This window comes from Staurois parvus, unplaced genomic scaffold (assembly GCF_062004578.1).
Source record: "Staurois parvus isolate SC_StPar_1 unplaced genomic scaffold, SC_StPar_1.0 ptg000012l, whole genome shotgun sequence".
NCBI lineage: Eukaryota > Metazoa > Chordata > Amphibia > Anura > Ranidae > Staurois > Staurois parvus.
Genome location: NW_028317808.1, coordinates 2,268,653 through 2,285,570, shown reverse-complemented (window position 1 = coordinate 2,285,570; position 16,918 = coordinate 2,268,653). Strand labels below are relative to the sequence as shown.

The 16,918-nt window shown below is 39.1% G+C and overlaps 1 protein-coding gene across 2 annotated transcripts in view; it reads right to left on the bottom strand.

Annotated features, from left to right (window-relative positions):
- Nucleotides 1–16,918, bottom strand: part of PLPPR1 (phospholipid phosphatase related 1) — a 241,855-nt gene that overhangs the window by 4,349 nt on the left and 220,588 nt on the right. Inside the window, exons 6-8 of one of the 2 annotated variants that reach the window (XM_089674666.1) lie at nucleotides 12,961–13,137; nucleotides 7,549–7,680; nucleotides 3,410–3,472 (exon numbers count right to left, since the gene is read on the bottom strand). In XM_089674666.1, the coding sequence (XP_089530792.1) occupies nucleotides 3,410–3,472; nucleotides 7,549–7,680; nucleotides 12,961–13,137 (372 nt within the window). The remainder of the gene's footprint in view (nucleotides 1–3,409; nucleotides 3,473–7,548; nucleotides 7,681–12,960; nucleotides 13,138–16,918) is intronic. The other variant, XM_089674675.1, reaches the window with a different exon arrangement.

The window sequence follows — 16,918 nt, the reverse complement described above, 5'->3', positions numbered from 1 at the left end:
GTTAGTTAAATAATGCATACTTTTAACCTCTTGGCGTCAGCCACACTCAAATGTCGCCGAGTGGCTGCACATTTGCGTGCAATGCATAAAAACATATGTGCTGAGAGTACACGCCCTGCGCGCTCCCAGCACACATGTCCGGTACTCATGGAAAGGTCCCGATCTCCTCTTTCGATCGGGACCTTTCCCGATCATGTGACTGCCGTGACGGCGAATCACGGTGGTCATATGTCCCTAAAACCCGCCACGCCTCCTGGCTTCTGAAACCCTTATAGGGCTGGGAGGCACCAAGGGGTTAAGTTCACATTACACTTTACAATCTGACCATATTGTCTTTGTACAAATTTAGATTTACCCAAACAATATATTATGATGACCTAAGCTATCCAATCACATAGGCCCTTGTACTACATAAATGTTGGTAGATATAAAGAAGATTGTACAGTTACTTTCTAACATATGTGGTGATTTTTATAGGAATCTATACATCAAATGAGGGGTAAAAAAAGAACAGAGCGATTTGGTTCAAAGAGAGAAAAATTTGGGAGATATGCAAATGTTATCATGAGGCCAGTATATGTTTTAAGATCCAGTTCATTCATCCTTGCTATATGTAAACCAGAGGAAATACTATACAGCTGGTATTTAAACTTGTTAAATTGCTAAGGGAAAGTCTTTCTGAATATGACATGGTACGTCCGCTGTAGTATTGTGCTTCCTGCCCTTGTGTGATTGTGGAATTCAGTCCCTAAAAGACAGTAAGACAATGCAGCTCACCTGTAAGTAGGAGTGGGATCTAGAATGGAAATAGGTGCACCTGGGGTCCCTTGGAGGTTTGTTGAAAGGACCAATCTAAACCCACCAACCCTTCAAAATCTGAATGTATGAAATGTTCCCTGAATCATGGTTGATGGGGCTTGCTCTGTTTGCAAATTAAGGTGGACTAATACTCTAACCTTCTCTAGGAGAATACAGATACCAGCTGAATGGGGAACTGTTACTTTTTTATTATTTACACCTACTTGCATACCTTCAATTTCACATGCCAAGTAGTCTTGCTCTAATTACCCTTAGCTGATACTCTGTAACAGTTCCAAATCTGTGAGTTCCCTGGCCTGTCTGTTACAAACCATGTCTTCCTATTATATGATCATATTAGAGTCACGTGAACTGATAAACTGATCCACATCAGAACTTGGCAAATGCTGGTTTTTATGTGTAAATACATACTTTGATAAACATTTGAAAAACATTGTTTTAAGGTACCCATAACAAACACCATAGTACACATAATGTCACTCGCTTTCCTAAAATTGACAGGGATCAAATAGATAAACTTTGGGAACCTAGTACTGGATGAAAAGTCAACAATATGTAGGCTACAGGTAAACAGGTATTTTAAAGACTATCTGAAACTGAAAGAACAGTTATATATCTGTGTGTCCTTTAAAGTATGAAATGAGAAGTGAGAATTTCTGATGGGCATTAACAAATTTGTGTGCCCATGATTTACAATATATTGAAAATATTATGTTGCCTTCTGTGTTACATACTCAATGTGTTCCTCCATGCAAGTGAAAAAAGTCTATTGCAAGGTATCCATAATCTATTTGCATTACTAGAATAATCATTTTCTGCAGCCTAGGTTAAAAGAAAAGTATGGGTTTCTATTTTTTCCCAAATTATACTTACCTAGGTGGATGCAGCACCGTTCCAATGCTGCATATGTCCCCACCAGCTCTAAGTGTGAGAACTCAGCGATCACTCAGTGATCACTGAGTACTTACCACCACTGTAAGCAGAGATCAGTGACTGTCAGTCACTGCTAGGGAAAATGTCACCAGCACACCGAGGATCACCAATATGGGTCCAAAAGTTTTAATGACTCATCACATAGTTACAGCAAGGCAACGTTTCGGAGTGTCGCAGGACCCCTTTATCGGGCATGAAGGTGTCCTGTGAGACTCTGAAACATTGCCTTGCTGTAACTATGTGATTGTTCATTAAAACTTTTGGACCCATATTGGTGATCCTCGGTGTGCTGGTGACATTCTCCCTTGCTGATTCTCTTCGGTTCCAGCCGATGGTCGCTGCAGCACCCACTTATACACACAGCCACTTTTAATGCAGGAACGTGTGCATTTGGATTGTACACTGTCAGTCACTGCTGTCTGCTCTGCCCCTCGCTGAGAGGTTGAGCCAGGTGCGGCTCCAGATTCTGGGGTGGATTCTGACTTTAAAGTCGATATCTTTCCCCAGCCTGGACCAGCTGAGTGATGTCAGATGAAAACAGGTCACAGGAGTTCAGAATGGACTGTGCTCCTGTGATCCACAGGAGAAGTAAAACCAAAAGAGCTTTGGCTGTACTTCTCTTTTAATGGCAAGAAATTACCTTGTGATGATGAGTTCACCCTAATTAAAACCAAGTTTTCAGTACCAAGCTGACTACGCTAGATTGCCAAAATAATAATCTCCCTAGCATTGTCAGGACCCAGAAGCTGCACCACCTCATCATGTTTTGAAGCACCCTGGTTCCATCAGACCTCTCTTATAGTGCACATTCACCGATATTCTCTCCAAGCTCCGACAATGCTTCAGTGTTAAATTGTGCATACAGCTTCTCACTTTTGTTTTGGATGCTCCAGCCGCTTTATACTAAGGAAAAGATTTTTTTTCTAGTTTGACCAGTATATGTTTTCAAACAACCAGTGTTACCTTAGGTAAAAAATAAACATTTTATTGTATAATTTGTGCCATTTATAATGACACTAAAATTAGGTTTCTGGAACAAAGTATTTTTTAAGTCATTTACAAATGAATTAAAAACTTTTTTCCCCAATTTTGCACATGTTTTCAATGCAACAATAAAATAAAAAGTTAATGAGCAAAATGAATGAAAATTAAAAAAGGTTTAAAAAAAATCAGCAGAAAAACAAGGAGAAGAAAAGGAAGATGTTAATTGGGGCTGATTAGGGTTAACTAAGTGTTAATAAGGGTTTAAATAGGAACACATTTTATTTAAACATTTTTTTACTTGTAAGGCTGCTTTAACTAATATCACTAGCAGACCAAAAGGTCACCCTTTTGATCTGCGCATGAATGAAACAGAGTAAATACAATGTAACAATAAATGTTGTTACTTTGTACAGTATTACTCAATCAAGCTTTGAAACATTGTATTTAAGATTCATTTTACACAGCAATGGCTACAGCTACTTCTAAAGTACATTTGCTGGTAATAGTGGCTCAGGAGCATTGGCAAGGGGAAAAAAAAAAACAGTGCAAATGGCATACCACGAAGGTACAAGTGTTTAGTGCATATACCGTATGCCCAAAGTCTACAACTGGTTAATTACACATTTGTGCCAAACCCTGAAAGCTTTGGAAAAATGCCAATATAATGGGTTACCTTTACTGAGATAAATCCTGTTTCCAGCAGCATGGCCTGGCCCTGTGTCTGCATCCATCTTTGCTGTAAGCAAGCATGTTCTACATATTAAGGGGTACTAGCAATAAAAATATGCAATAGAGGGCACATGGAAGAACTTGACACACACTAGGGGGGAAGGTCATTGATAACATTGGGTTGTTTATGAAAGATTACAGAATTTTAAAAAAGATGAACACTGTAATATACTGCATATATCAAAAACTCCATTTAAATGTTGGATCATTTGGAATATGAGCTAACTCCATAGAAGCAGGTAGCTTGTAGTAATCCTTCTCTATCACTAGAGGGAACACTTGTAACTTTTTGTAGGATGCTTTACTATTATTGCAATTGAACAAATAATACTGTTCTTGACAATTGTGTATAATAGTTATTTCCATCCTGTGCAAATATTTATAGCTTTTCCAAAATATCTGAATTTTAGCATTGCATTATATAGCAGTATAAGGAAGTAAAACAGTGCCTGTGCATATTGCTATAATCTTTTTCTGTTTATACAGTTGAAAAACTGCACTTACATATATAGCTGTTGGAATTCACCAAAGATACTGAATTTTGCTTTCTAAAAGTTTCCCTGATTTTTAGGGAATGATAAAATATCCAGTGGGTGTCTGCTTCTAAGCCATGCTAAACTCGGTTCTCTTTAATAACATATATTTTATCTTTTGTAAAGTTTTATATTAGGATGCCCAGAAAGTGTTTCAATTGTATGATAGCTATGCAGTAACTTATGTAGTCCCAAATGGATGGCTGCTAAGAGAGACAAAAGTCCAGTATCTGGACACTCTTCAATTTCTTTTCTTATCATATTCCATGATTACTCTAAAATGACTCTATAATTACTTTAAAAAGGACAGGGAATTAAATTAATCACATAGTCGCACTTTTATAGTTAGTCAGATTTAAAACTGTGGGCATGCAGGGGTAGGTGAAGATGGAAGGTGAAAATGGAATACAGATAACTACGAATGAAACACAATTTAAACATATGTTTAACAAATTTAAAAATACTGTAACACTTTTATGATTGTGGATATATTGATCCTTTGAGACCCAAGTCATTCTAATTAGGTGGCTTCACCTATTTTTAAAAATGTTTTTACTTTTTGGTTATATTACTGCAGCTTTATTAGACATTGAGGCTGATGTACTTCAACTGGAGAGCAGGGGCGGACTGACAACTCATGGGGCCCCCAGGCACTAGGGGATGATGGGGCCCCTGTGTCCTATCCCACACTCAAACAACACCCAAAAAACCCTATGAAAAGATACCAGGGGCATATCATGGGGCCCCCTACTGACCCCAGGTACTCGGGCAGTGCCCGAGTTCCCAAATGGTCAGTCTGCCCCTGCTGCAGAGTGCGATGAAACCAATCAGCTTCCAGTTTTTTTTAGTCAAAGCTTAATTGAACAATCTGAAGTTAGAAGCCGATTGGCAACCATGCACAGTGGCACCAGATTTTGCACTTCCTGGTTTTAGTAAATCAACCCCACAGTGTAGCAATAATTAAAGTGTTACTAAACCCACAACAATAAAATCAGTCTCTATATGCAGTAGAGCATGCTTGTTATACTCACTGTGGAACCTAAGGGGTTATTCCTTAGCATTGTGTAAAAAGGATGTGTAATCATCTCTTCTGTGATCCTCCCATTCTTCCAGTGTCTCCCAAATATCTCCTGATAGAACAGAGACTAGGGACAAGCTGCACATGCTCAGTTTGGTGTTTATTGCTAGAGGGTTTTTTTTTCTCTCAGGAAAGTGCATGTGATCAGCACAGGGCCAATCAGCACTTGCCATACAGAGGTCCTGCTTCCTGCTACAGGAAAATGAAAACTCCTCCTACAAGCTGTAACCAGTGCTTGGCTGGACACTGCTAGAAGTCACAAGACCACTCTAACTGCTGATGAGAAAAGATATTGTCAGGGATCCCCGCGGTGCTGGTCCCGGCGCAGGCGCAGTGCGCCGCCTTGTGCAGGGACGCGGGCACTAGGTCCTGGCCGGCCGCAGCGTCCAGGTTCGAGCATGCGCACTAGGAGCCACAGGCGCGTGCCTGGCACCAATGACGGCGCAGGACGCGATATTTAAACGGCCCTGAGCTGTCATTCAGTGCCTTCTGGTCTTACCTGCATTCGTGATCCTGTGAACCTGTATCCTGTAAGTTGCTGACCCGGATTGTACCTGACCATGCTATATTCTCCTGCTCTGACCCTTGGCTTGCCTGACCTCTCTCCCGGGTGCCCCCTATTGGATCTGACTTTCTGTTATTGACCTGGCGTGTGACCCGACTATTCTCTGCCCGCTGATTTGTACCGCACCGTCCCCATGGCTACCGACCCGGCTTGTCTGACCTTGCACCTGCTCAGCCATCCATCCAATCGGGGTCACCCGACCTCCTCATATCAGGCACTCCCTTGCGGGAGCCCCTGGCGAATACCCCTACCACTGACGGGCATGCTCAGTAGTCACGACCTGGTCTCAGGGTACTCCAAGTCCATCCCCACCATCAGGGGCCCTGGTGGACAAGTACTCTGGGGCTTAGATTCCGTGCTCTGGGGACGCCTGATCAGTGGAGCGCTAGTGGTACCACCGGGCGGTCCCTTACAGATATTTAGCAGTTTATATTTACTAAAATAGTTGCATTTCCATGTTGTATGTACTGTGAGAGAGCCATATAGATATAGTGAATGCAGGGTCCTGGGTTTAGTAACACTTTAAAGCAACACTGCTTTGTCAGTAGATCACTAGTTGAAAGTTGTTGTGCTAGTAATGAGGATATGCTCTCATGTGCAAGCACACCCAATGTGCATGGCTGCATGCCCTCACAATTGCACAGGCACATTTGCAGAAGACAAGAGTTTTCCTTAGACTATCTATACTGTACATTTTGGTGCCTTGAAGACAATCTGTTACTTTGCTAATTCATGGCAAAATGACAGGTTCTCTTACTAAGGAACCCTTTCCACTTATTCATACTTACATTTCCCATGCTCCACTGCCACCCTGCTCACCTATGAGAGTATAGACACACAGTATGGTTGGAAAAAGATGCAGGTCCATCAACTCCAACGTATGAAGGCATCAACACTCCAAGTTGATACCACTGAATTCCAATGTAAGTAATTCCCTACACAATTTCAGATTAAATCTCATTTCCTCCACCCTCAAGTTATTCCTAAGTGTCCTTGTCAGGGACCTTAAATTTAACCATTTGTTACCATCATTACAGAGTCAGAGTCTAATCCCCATGTAAGGTTTGTATAAGTGTGGTTGATTTACTAAAACAGGAGAATGCAAAATCTGATGCAGCTCTGCATAGAAACCAATCACCTTTCAGATTTTATGTCAAAGCTTAATTGAACAAGCTGAAGTTAGAAGCTGATTGGTTACCATGCATAGCTGCACTAGATTCTGCACTATCTAGTTTTGGTAAATAAACCCCAACGTATATTAACTCTTACAAAGAGTTTAGGGATATCTAAACTAAAAACAAAAATAAAAAATATTGTAGTCCATAATACATATATAGCGGTAGTGCATTTTCTGCAAGTACAGAAAATACCTGATTCTGCCAGAATATCTCCACTTGTGTTATTTTTTTAAGCTAACTTCTTAGAACCACAGAACACCTTCCCCCACATAATAGAAACAAAGTGTGGAGGAGGTATTTGTAGTCAAAATCAGGAGAGTGACAATGCTGACCCTCAATTGATACAGTACAGTGTATCAAGTGTACAGTGTACACCGGCACATGTGCTCTAAAGGAACGGCATACCCGTGTCATTCCTTCAGAGCGCTGTGCCATGGCCCATGAAAGACCCGTGAAGATGGAAGCCCTGGTGAAGGAAGGAAGACCGATTGAAGATGGAAGCACTGCTGGAGGGGTTTGTTCTAAGGTAAGTATTTCATATTGTGCTAGTAGCCCATTGCCTTGCAGGGGATTTTTTTTTTTTAATGTTGTGGTTTACTACCACTTTAATTGAATTGACAATTAGAAGCTGATTGGCTACAATGCACAGCTGCAACAAATTTTAAACTCTTCAGTTTTAATAAATCAAGCCCTATGCATATTTAGATAAAATGGACAAAGGGAAAATACCTGAGCACTCAAAGTCTCCAGAGGACTTTCCACTCTGGGGAAAGCCATTAGAGGCATCCCCCTTGTGTCTTCAGGCTTCGGTTTAGAGGGAAATCCATGTGTTCCTTTAAAGTTATGGACAACACACAAGCCCTAAAACATGATAAAGACATTAAAATGTAAATTTAGAAAAACAGCACCAATAGAGAATACAAATTTTACGATTGTGAAAAAAAAATACACAAATAACAGTTATATACATGTTATAGTAATATATAAATATTGATGTTACAATTATTATTGTATCCACTAAATCGGCCATTGATACCCACACACTCATGGTAAAGGTGATATTCTTTAGGCGTTCAACTAAAACTGAAAATCACTTCTCAAGATATGCTACATGGTTGCAGGTTAATCAATTACACAGGTCTGCAAAAAAATTTTTTTCAAGAGCTGTTTTGGTTATTCCACGTAATCTTTATGTTTTTGGTGCACTGAATCCAAAAATGACCTCCATTTTGTCATTGGACATCACGTTTCCTGACAATTTAGGTAACTATGTTAAATAAGGCAATACCTCAAAATAAATGGAAATAGACTTATACAATTAAAGTTTTATTACAATTTTTTCATGCAAATCCTTTTTTGAACTGAAATGAGCTCACCTACACACACTAAACTCAATTCTTCTTCCCTTTGAGGCTCCTCTTGGTGCATTTACGCTTGTGAGTAGCATCTGGAATGTCTCTCTGAAGCATCCAACAGTAGTCTGCCATCATTGTAATGCTCCATTTTCCCTGGTATCTCCTTTCCATCTCTTTAATGTCTTGGTGGAATCGTTCACCTTGTTCCTCACTCACAGCTCCCAAATTTTCAGGAAAGTAGTCAAGGTGGGACTGGAGGAAATGCACTTTCAAATGCATCAGGCAACCTAAAGCTTGAAATGCTTTCAGCATTCGTTCGACGATCTTTTTGTAGTGAGGATCTTTGTTATTGCCTAAAAATTTCTATACGACTTCTTTAAATGCAATCCACTCTTCTTTTCGAGGATCCGTCATGGTATTGACAAACTCTTGATCAACTATAAGCCTTCTAATGTCTGCTCCGACGAACACACCTTCCTTCAATTTTGCCTCCGACAGGCCTGGAAACTTGGTGACCAAGTATTTGAAGCATTCTCCAACTCTTGGAAGTGATTTTACGAATTGCTTCATCAATCCCAATTTTATGTGGAGAGGTGGTAGAACTTTATGGGAAGGTACCAAAGTTTCTCGGAGGGCATTTGTTTTACCGACTGTTAGCACCCTTGGCTGCCAGCTCTTCTTGATCCAGTGATTTTGTCGGTCTCGACTGTCCCATAGACACAGAAAACAAGGGTATTTGGTATCCCACCCACTGGATTCTTCAGGAAAGATTAACCCCTTCTACCATTAGAAGCACAGACTCAGGGCTGAGGCTTACACAAACAGCATGTTGCTGAGTATCCCAGTAGTCAGACATGTCACTCAGAGCAGCACTTGTATTCACTCCCTTTGCAGGGGGGGAGGGGCAGAGATTGTTTACCTGCAAATAACAACAAAGGGCCAGAAAGGCACTAGGGAAATGAGGAAATAGATTTTTTCCCCCTAAAACTTGCTTAGCTTATGTATATATTGCTGACCAACAGATTTACAGTGTTATATTTTTTTTTACATAACTCGGACAACCCCTTTAAGGTTTTTTTTGGCATTTTATATCTTAAATGCACTTATGTGAATTAATTAATAGTAATTTGGACTTTAAATTTGGTTAAACACCCATAATATAAAAAAATACCAAAAATTTAAAAAAATTGATAAATTTGAAGACAATTTTGCATTTTGTGGCAAATCATGACGTCTAGGAGCTTTTTCAACATTTTATTTGTTTTCAGCACACTAAAATACATGGAAATTAGATGAAAATAATCAAACAGCTTTTTAGTCGCAGACCTGTGTTATTCTATCAATTAATTAATGCAATGTAGTGTATGGTATACAGATATAAGATATGCAGCTGCTACATATCTTATATCAGTTTGTTACTACAGTCATAGTGGTCAATCATTTTTCAATAAATCATGTGCAGTAGTACCGCTGAAAAGACACAGATACTCATACCCCTGTGTGTATGGTTAGCTTATACTCTAGCTTGTAAAGTGTAAACTGCAATTGAATCACTTGAGATTATCCTTGTGTTTTTACAGAATGTTACATGATGCAACATTATGCAAGTACCACTGCCATTAATCTCCCAGAGGAGATAAAAACGTTTCCTTTGTACCTTATCTCTAATAATTCTCTAAGGACTTTAAATGAGGTATGCATGACTATTAAAATCTATAGCATATACTATATTACAATTTCGTACTGTATTTCATAAGTAATTTATTACATAATGGTAACAGTAAGCAAACATTTGTTCATCAAAAGTGATGCACTCAGGAGATATCATCAGTAAAAGGGGAATTTTCAAGGCAGGCAAAATGCAACCTGGGTGGCAGTCCAACAGAAATAATATCTGAGACATACTTACTGTAATTTGTTTTCAACATTTTATTTTGGGATTTATGAACCCATCACTACCATATAACTTTAAAGTTTAACTAAAATGGTTAAATCAATGTTTTCTGATATATATATATATATATATATATATATATATATATATATATATATATATATATATTTATTAGAGGATTATGGGTTTTCTAGAGAAAGAGATCCTGCTGGTAGTTGTTTCCTGTCAGCACATGTCTCTCACCAAAAACCAAAAGTGAGGGGGTAAGTCACTGCATTTCATCATTTGCATATTTTTTTATGATTTCAGTGCCAAACAAATACTTTAAGCCACAGGTAAGTTGGGAATTTCAAAAAATAAATTTGGAGCCAAGGGTAAATATGTACTATCTTCTTAGACACTTGCTTTTTATGTCTGTTTCACATGGTGATTTCTCAAAAAGCTGTTGTGAGCAGCCATCTAACTTACCCTTAAAGTGAAAGGTCGAATATAGACATGTGCAATTTGTTTATTACAAATTGAAATTTGGACAAAATGTGTGTGATTCTGCAATTCGGATGTATCCAAATCTCCAAATCCCAGTAGTAATGAATTGCAATGAATCCAAAATAAATTATAACAAAAACAACTAATTCATTTGTATTCATTCATTTCATCCAGATGACAGGATGTGATAGTTTGGGCCTTATGTTAATGTTTGAAGCATCCGAAATAACATAACGTATGATCTGAATTGTTTTGGATTGTTTTCGTTTTTATTTAGCATTAACATTTTTCTTTATAAAAAATGCAGTACGTGAGAAATGGAAACATATTGCAATAAATACAGTAAGGTATAAAAATGAAATAAAATGATGATTCCTACTTATTGTGTACGGATTGGATGGACGTAAATCTGTCAGTATCTCTGAATCATAACATAATGAATGAATCCAAAATGTATTTAGTTCCATTCGTTACTTTCATTACTCCAGTCAGTATAATCCAATCAGCTTGCAACATATTGCAATAAATACAGTAAGGTATAAAAATGAAATAAAATGATGATTCCTACTTATTGTGTACGGATTGGATGGAGGTAAATCTATCAGAATCTCTGAATCATAACATAATGAATGAATCCAAAATGTATTTAGTTCCATTCGTTACTTTCATTACTCCAGTCAGTATAATCCAATCAGCTCATTCCATTTCTCTTTGTGGGTTGGGCTAGCAGGGATGTCTCAGAGTGCATAAGTAATTTCCCAAAATAACGAATTAACATTAAAACTAATATAGCCAATCTTGCAAAATAACAAAAGAATAACAGAACTTCCAAAAATATGAATCAATTCAAAACAATTAATATTTATGTATGTATATAATAACAAAAAGATTCCAAAAGCGAATCATTCTAATATAATGATTATGACAAAATGAAATTATTTACTTAACGTATGAAAATGAAATGAAAGGAAACAAATTTTTCTATTGTGCACATCTCTAGTCCACTAAATATATGAGGGGCGTTCAAGTCAAACCAGGACTTTTGAGTTTATATAAACAAGAACACATTTCGAGTGGAAATTGCATTTATTTTTCGACATACTCCCCTGCTAAATTTACTGTATACACTTATCCCAGAGTTTATTGCCTGGAAAGCTTCGGCATGAAAAGATTTGTCAGTACACCTGAACCATTCTAGGACAGCCTGCTTCACTTTGTCATCACTGTGTTCACCATTCCCACAGAAAGATTTGTCTCTTGTGCAATTTCATGACAGGTTATGCATCGATTATCCAGGATCAGGCATTAATGTGCTGAATGTTCACAGGAATGACTGCTGTGGGCTGGGAACCATCATGGTCTGGATCGTCACTGACGGATGTATGCGCATCTCTGAAAGGTTTACAACACTCAAATGTTTTACTGCAGCTGAGCATCTAATCACCGTACTGTGGTTGAAGTCTTCTGTAGATACCTGCGGGTTTTACGCTTTTGTAAGAAACTTCATCACCTCAAGTTATTCTATGCACGCACTAACACTGTTGTCTGCCATCTTGGTTAACGTTCTCTGGACTGGCCTGCGTCACGTGCGCCGCCTATCAGTAATAGGACACACTTGCCACTTACTACTGTGTGTAGTACCGCCACGCTAGCATCCCTTTTTATACCTGTAAAATTAAAAGTCCCAGTTTGATTTGAACGTCCCATATATATATATATATATATATATATATATATATATATATATTTGAAATGATACACCCATGAGCTGCATACTACAGAGTTAAATTGAGATTGAGCTTGTAAGGGTACTCACACATACTATGGTAGTGAACTTCTTTAGTGCCAGTGATTTGTGGCAAATAATCTGACACGTGAAGCAGGTTGCAGGTCAAGATTTGCTTGGTCACCAAATCTGAACACATTCACTCATCTCTGGTTGATAGTATGTCATCAGATTACATTGTAGCCAATGTAAAATCTAACTAACTAATTGACTAGCTAAGTTTAACAAAAGGCTATTAACAATAACCAGGAGCATTATCTGCAATTCTGTTCACTGAGTTTTTATTAGTCAATATGATCAAACTCTTTAATTTGTTGCTGTGTACACTGATTAATATAGGGGCAAACAAGATTGGCAGTACTCTGCAGATAACATAAAGGAACTTAGTCAGCCGCTACTCCAGTGGAGGTTAAATTATTCTCACCACTTTTATTGAAGTACACTAACAAATACCTTTCTAGTTTTTGGCAAAAGGAAACCATTACAAGCTTTGCGAGTAATGTCTTGGGTGGGAACTGATCCCATGGGTCCAGTGCAGCAAACAAAGAGAACAAACCACTTAGCCATTGTGCTAAATTTATCAAACTGCCCTCTATTATTATTATTGTAATCATAATTACCAAAAACAAAGCCACAGCTGTCCCCAAAATGAAGCCACCAATAACATCAACGCAGTGGTTCCTGTATTCTGACACACGGTTAAGTCCGGTGAGGAAGGCAGAACACAGAGTTCCAAGGCAAAGGACAGGTTTTGCTAGTCTGCTGCTCTTTGTCTTAATTGTGCTCGTGATATACATCTGAAACACAAAAACAAATTGATTGTCAATTATAATTTTAAGGCTTTTAAAGGAAACCTGTACTGGAAGATTGCCACTGCTGATCGCCTTGTAAAATTTAACAATCTAATGTCACGTCTATGCTCTGAATAAACACTAGAGGGAAGCAATTGTTCACAAAACATTTACAATTTCCAGTTGCTTGAGTTAGTAATGCTGAAGCACATCCTCATGAAGTCGTACATGTGTGAGTTTCAGCTGCCGCAGTTCTAAATCTTTATATTTGCAAGAAGCTTCCATAGGAGGACCAGGCTTGGCTCTGTTCCCTGAGCAGGGAGGATTTTGCCCCATATTAGAAGATATTAGATTGTAAGCTCCATGAGCAGGCCCCTTCTATTCCTTGTGTATAGAACTGTATTGTAATTGTACTGTCCCCTTATATTGTAAAGCACTGGGTAAATGGTTGTTGCTATATAAATAATGTATAATAATAATATTAAAATTAAAACATATGGTCAGTGAAATTAGGTAAAAAATGTGCTAGTTGAGTAAAGAACCAGCTGACTTTAATACTTTGAGGGACTAACCTGAAACATGCATGCAGATCAGGATTTCTAATTTTAGGGTGGCTCAGCTTACTGCATGATTATTTCAGATTCAGTTGAAGTACTGAACCCACAGAATGAGCATGACAGTTGACAGACATAAACTAGCATTTTCAAAAAGAGGCCAAGCTTTCTTTAAAGTATTACTCAAGCCAAAACGTTTTTCCTTTAGTTCCGGATAGAGGATGGAAAGATTAGAACCCCTATCATTTTTATACTGCTATCTACTATCCAGAGACATCAACAGGAACACAGCAGTAAAAAAAAAGCCTTTCCCATTTTAACTTTACCTACCTAACTAAAAAAAAATGTTGCATTTGAAAGTCAAACACAACAAAATATAACTGGTAGCAAGGGAGAACTGACAACTCATGGGGCCCCCGGGCAATAGAGGATCCTGGGGCCCCTGTGTCCTTGCCCAAACTCAAAAAAGCCTATGAAAAAGGTACCAGGGGCATCTCATGGGGCCCCCACTGACCCCGGGCCCTCGGGCAGTGCCCAAGTTTCCAAATGGTCAGTCCGCCCCTGACTGGTAGATAAGGCACTGATGATCTTAAGCAATTATTAACATTGTATTGCTTTGTAACTTTATTTTGAAGGCCCAATTTACTCAAAAGTGATATTTATATTGTAGCTGGAACCTGATGGGTTGAGTTAGATCCTAGTTTCTTATATGCATTGGATACTGTCTCTGACATCATTCTGAACTCTATTGCTGTCCACCTGGGAGTTTGGGTGTTTTTGTTCACCTATATGGGTTTCAGCTCCTTCTGGAGCTCTGGTTTAATACATCAATAAATATATGGATTTTTTTTTTTAATCATTTCATGTCCTGACACTTTCACCCCCTTCCAGTACAGGTCAATTTTCAGCTTTCAGCACTGTCACTTGTGATTGACAATTACTCAGTAGTGCAACACTGTATATGAAATTGTTACCCTTATTTTGAGACAGATAGAGCTTTCTTTTGGTGGTATTTGATCACCACTGAGTTTGTTTTTATTTTTTGCTATATAAACAAAAAATGTCTGAATAGTTTGGAAAAAAAATTTGCTTAGCTTTTGTTAAAAAATTTGCAAATAAATACTTTTTCTTCATATATTTAGGCCAAAATGTATTCTGGTACATATTTGGGGTATAATTAACCCAAAACCGTGTTTATTATTTAGTCTGTGTAAAAGCTATAGAGTCTACAAACTATGGGATATATATTTGAAAATTGATCAGTTGAGACCCTAAAATACCGGACGCTGATATGACGTATGGCATTGATCAGGGTGCTGGTATGGGTATGGCAGTGATCAGAACATTAAAATGAGATATGGCAGTGATCAGGACGCTGTTATGGTGGTAGTAAGGATACTGAAATGGAGTATGGGGGGATCAGGACACTGGTATGGGGTATGGCGGGAATCAGAATGCTGGTATGGTGTATAGCAGTGATCAGGACGCTGGTTTGGGGTATGGTGGTGATCATGATATGGGGTATAGAAGTGATCGAGATGCTGATATGGGGTATGGCAGTGATCAGAATGCTTGTATGATGTATGGAAATAATCAGGACGTTAGCATGAGGTATGGCGGTGATCAGGACGCTGGTATGGCAGTAGTCAGGATGCTGATATGGGGGTGATCAGGATGCTGGTATGGGGTATGGCAGTGATCAGGATGCTGGTATGGGGTATGGCAGTAATCAGAACGCTGGTATGGTGTATGGCAGTGATCAGGATGCTGGTATGGTGGTTGGCGGTGATCAGGGTGCTGGTATGGTGGTTGGTGGTGCTCAGGGTGTTGGTATGGGGTATGAAGGTGATCAGGATGCTGATATGGGGTACAGCAGTGATCAAGATGCTGGTATGGGGTATGGCAGTGATCAGAATGCTGGTATGGTAGTTGGCGGTGATCAGGGTGCTTGCATGGGGTATGGCGGTGATCAGGATGTTGTTTTGGGGTATGGTGGTGATCAGGACACTGGTATGGTGGTGATCAGGACATTGGTATAGTGTATGAGGGTGTTTTTGTGTGCACTGGGAAAGGTGACAGGGGCTGGCTGCATTATTTATTATGGATATACTGGGGCAGGGATCAGGGACACAGTTGCACTAAACTGGGACACTGGGTTGGCTGGCACTGCAGTTTGTGAGTGTAAATGTAGCCTGATAGGCTGCTGTACACTCACAAGCTGCAGGATCACTTCTCTCTGCTCCTCTTTAGTTTCACTTTATAGTGTTTACAATGTGAGTGCTGTGATTGGTCACAGCAGTCACATGGTAAAATACCATGTGATCGCCAGATCGTATCCGGGCAATATAGCGATCACCGAACTACTGGTGCATGCCGCTGATGTGGGCTGATGTACAGGTATGTTAGATCACATCGGCAAAGCATCCTGTTCACTGTCTATATGCAGCGGGCGGACGGAAAGAGGTTAGTGCAAGCAGTGTAGGTTTATAAATGTGACTGTGCCTCTTGCAATCACTTTACAGCAAGGCTCAGACTGAGGGAAGGAAAAAGGAGCCAGTCCATTGTGCTATAAAGCTAGGAGCCTTGCTGATGGGAAGAGAGAAAGCAGAGTGAAAGAGCAGTTTCATCAACTGCTATCAACATTGATCATCAATTGCAGCCAACTGGCTGCAGCTGCTGGTTGTGAACATTTTTTCGACATGTCCTTTTGACAAAAGTCAATCAAACAACTGGTGGCCACACACAAAACAAAATTTGTCCCGCCCATGCAGAACTGGACCCATTTTGATCAGTGTATGGCCAGTTTTAGTGTGTTTTCCATATTTCTTTCAGATCTGTACAACAATCTAGCATAGAACTTTGCCTCCGTGCAGTAGTTTTCTGTAATAAAGACTAGTCACTGAGGCTCTCTCTCCTTGTACAGGATCGCTGGTTTTCTATCTCCCTCTCTCAAGTAGTTTTCTACAGGCAGCCTTTAGTGGATGGGGCCTTTTGGGTCCCCTCCCACAACTCTGCTTTCTGCAAAGAGTATGTACAGTACAGTGATAATGTTATCGCTACTTTAAAAGATAAAATCTGGCTTTGCAAGGGTATTTGGAGTACACATATTGGATTTATATCCTTTGTGGCTACTGAGGAATATATTTAATTGAAAGTTTAATGGTTTAATGAGAATAAGGAGACTAATGTCTTTACAGTTTTAATATAAATAAATAAAAAATATATATAATATA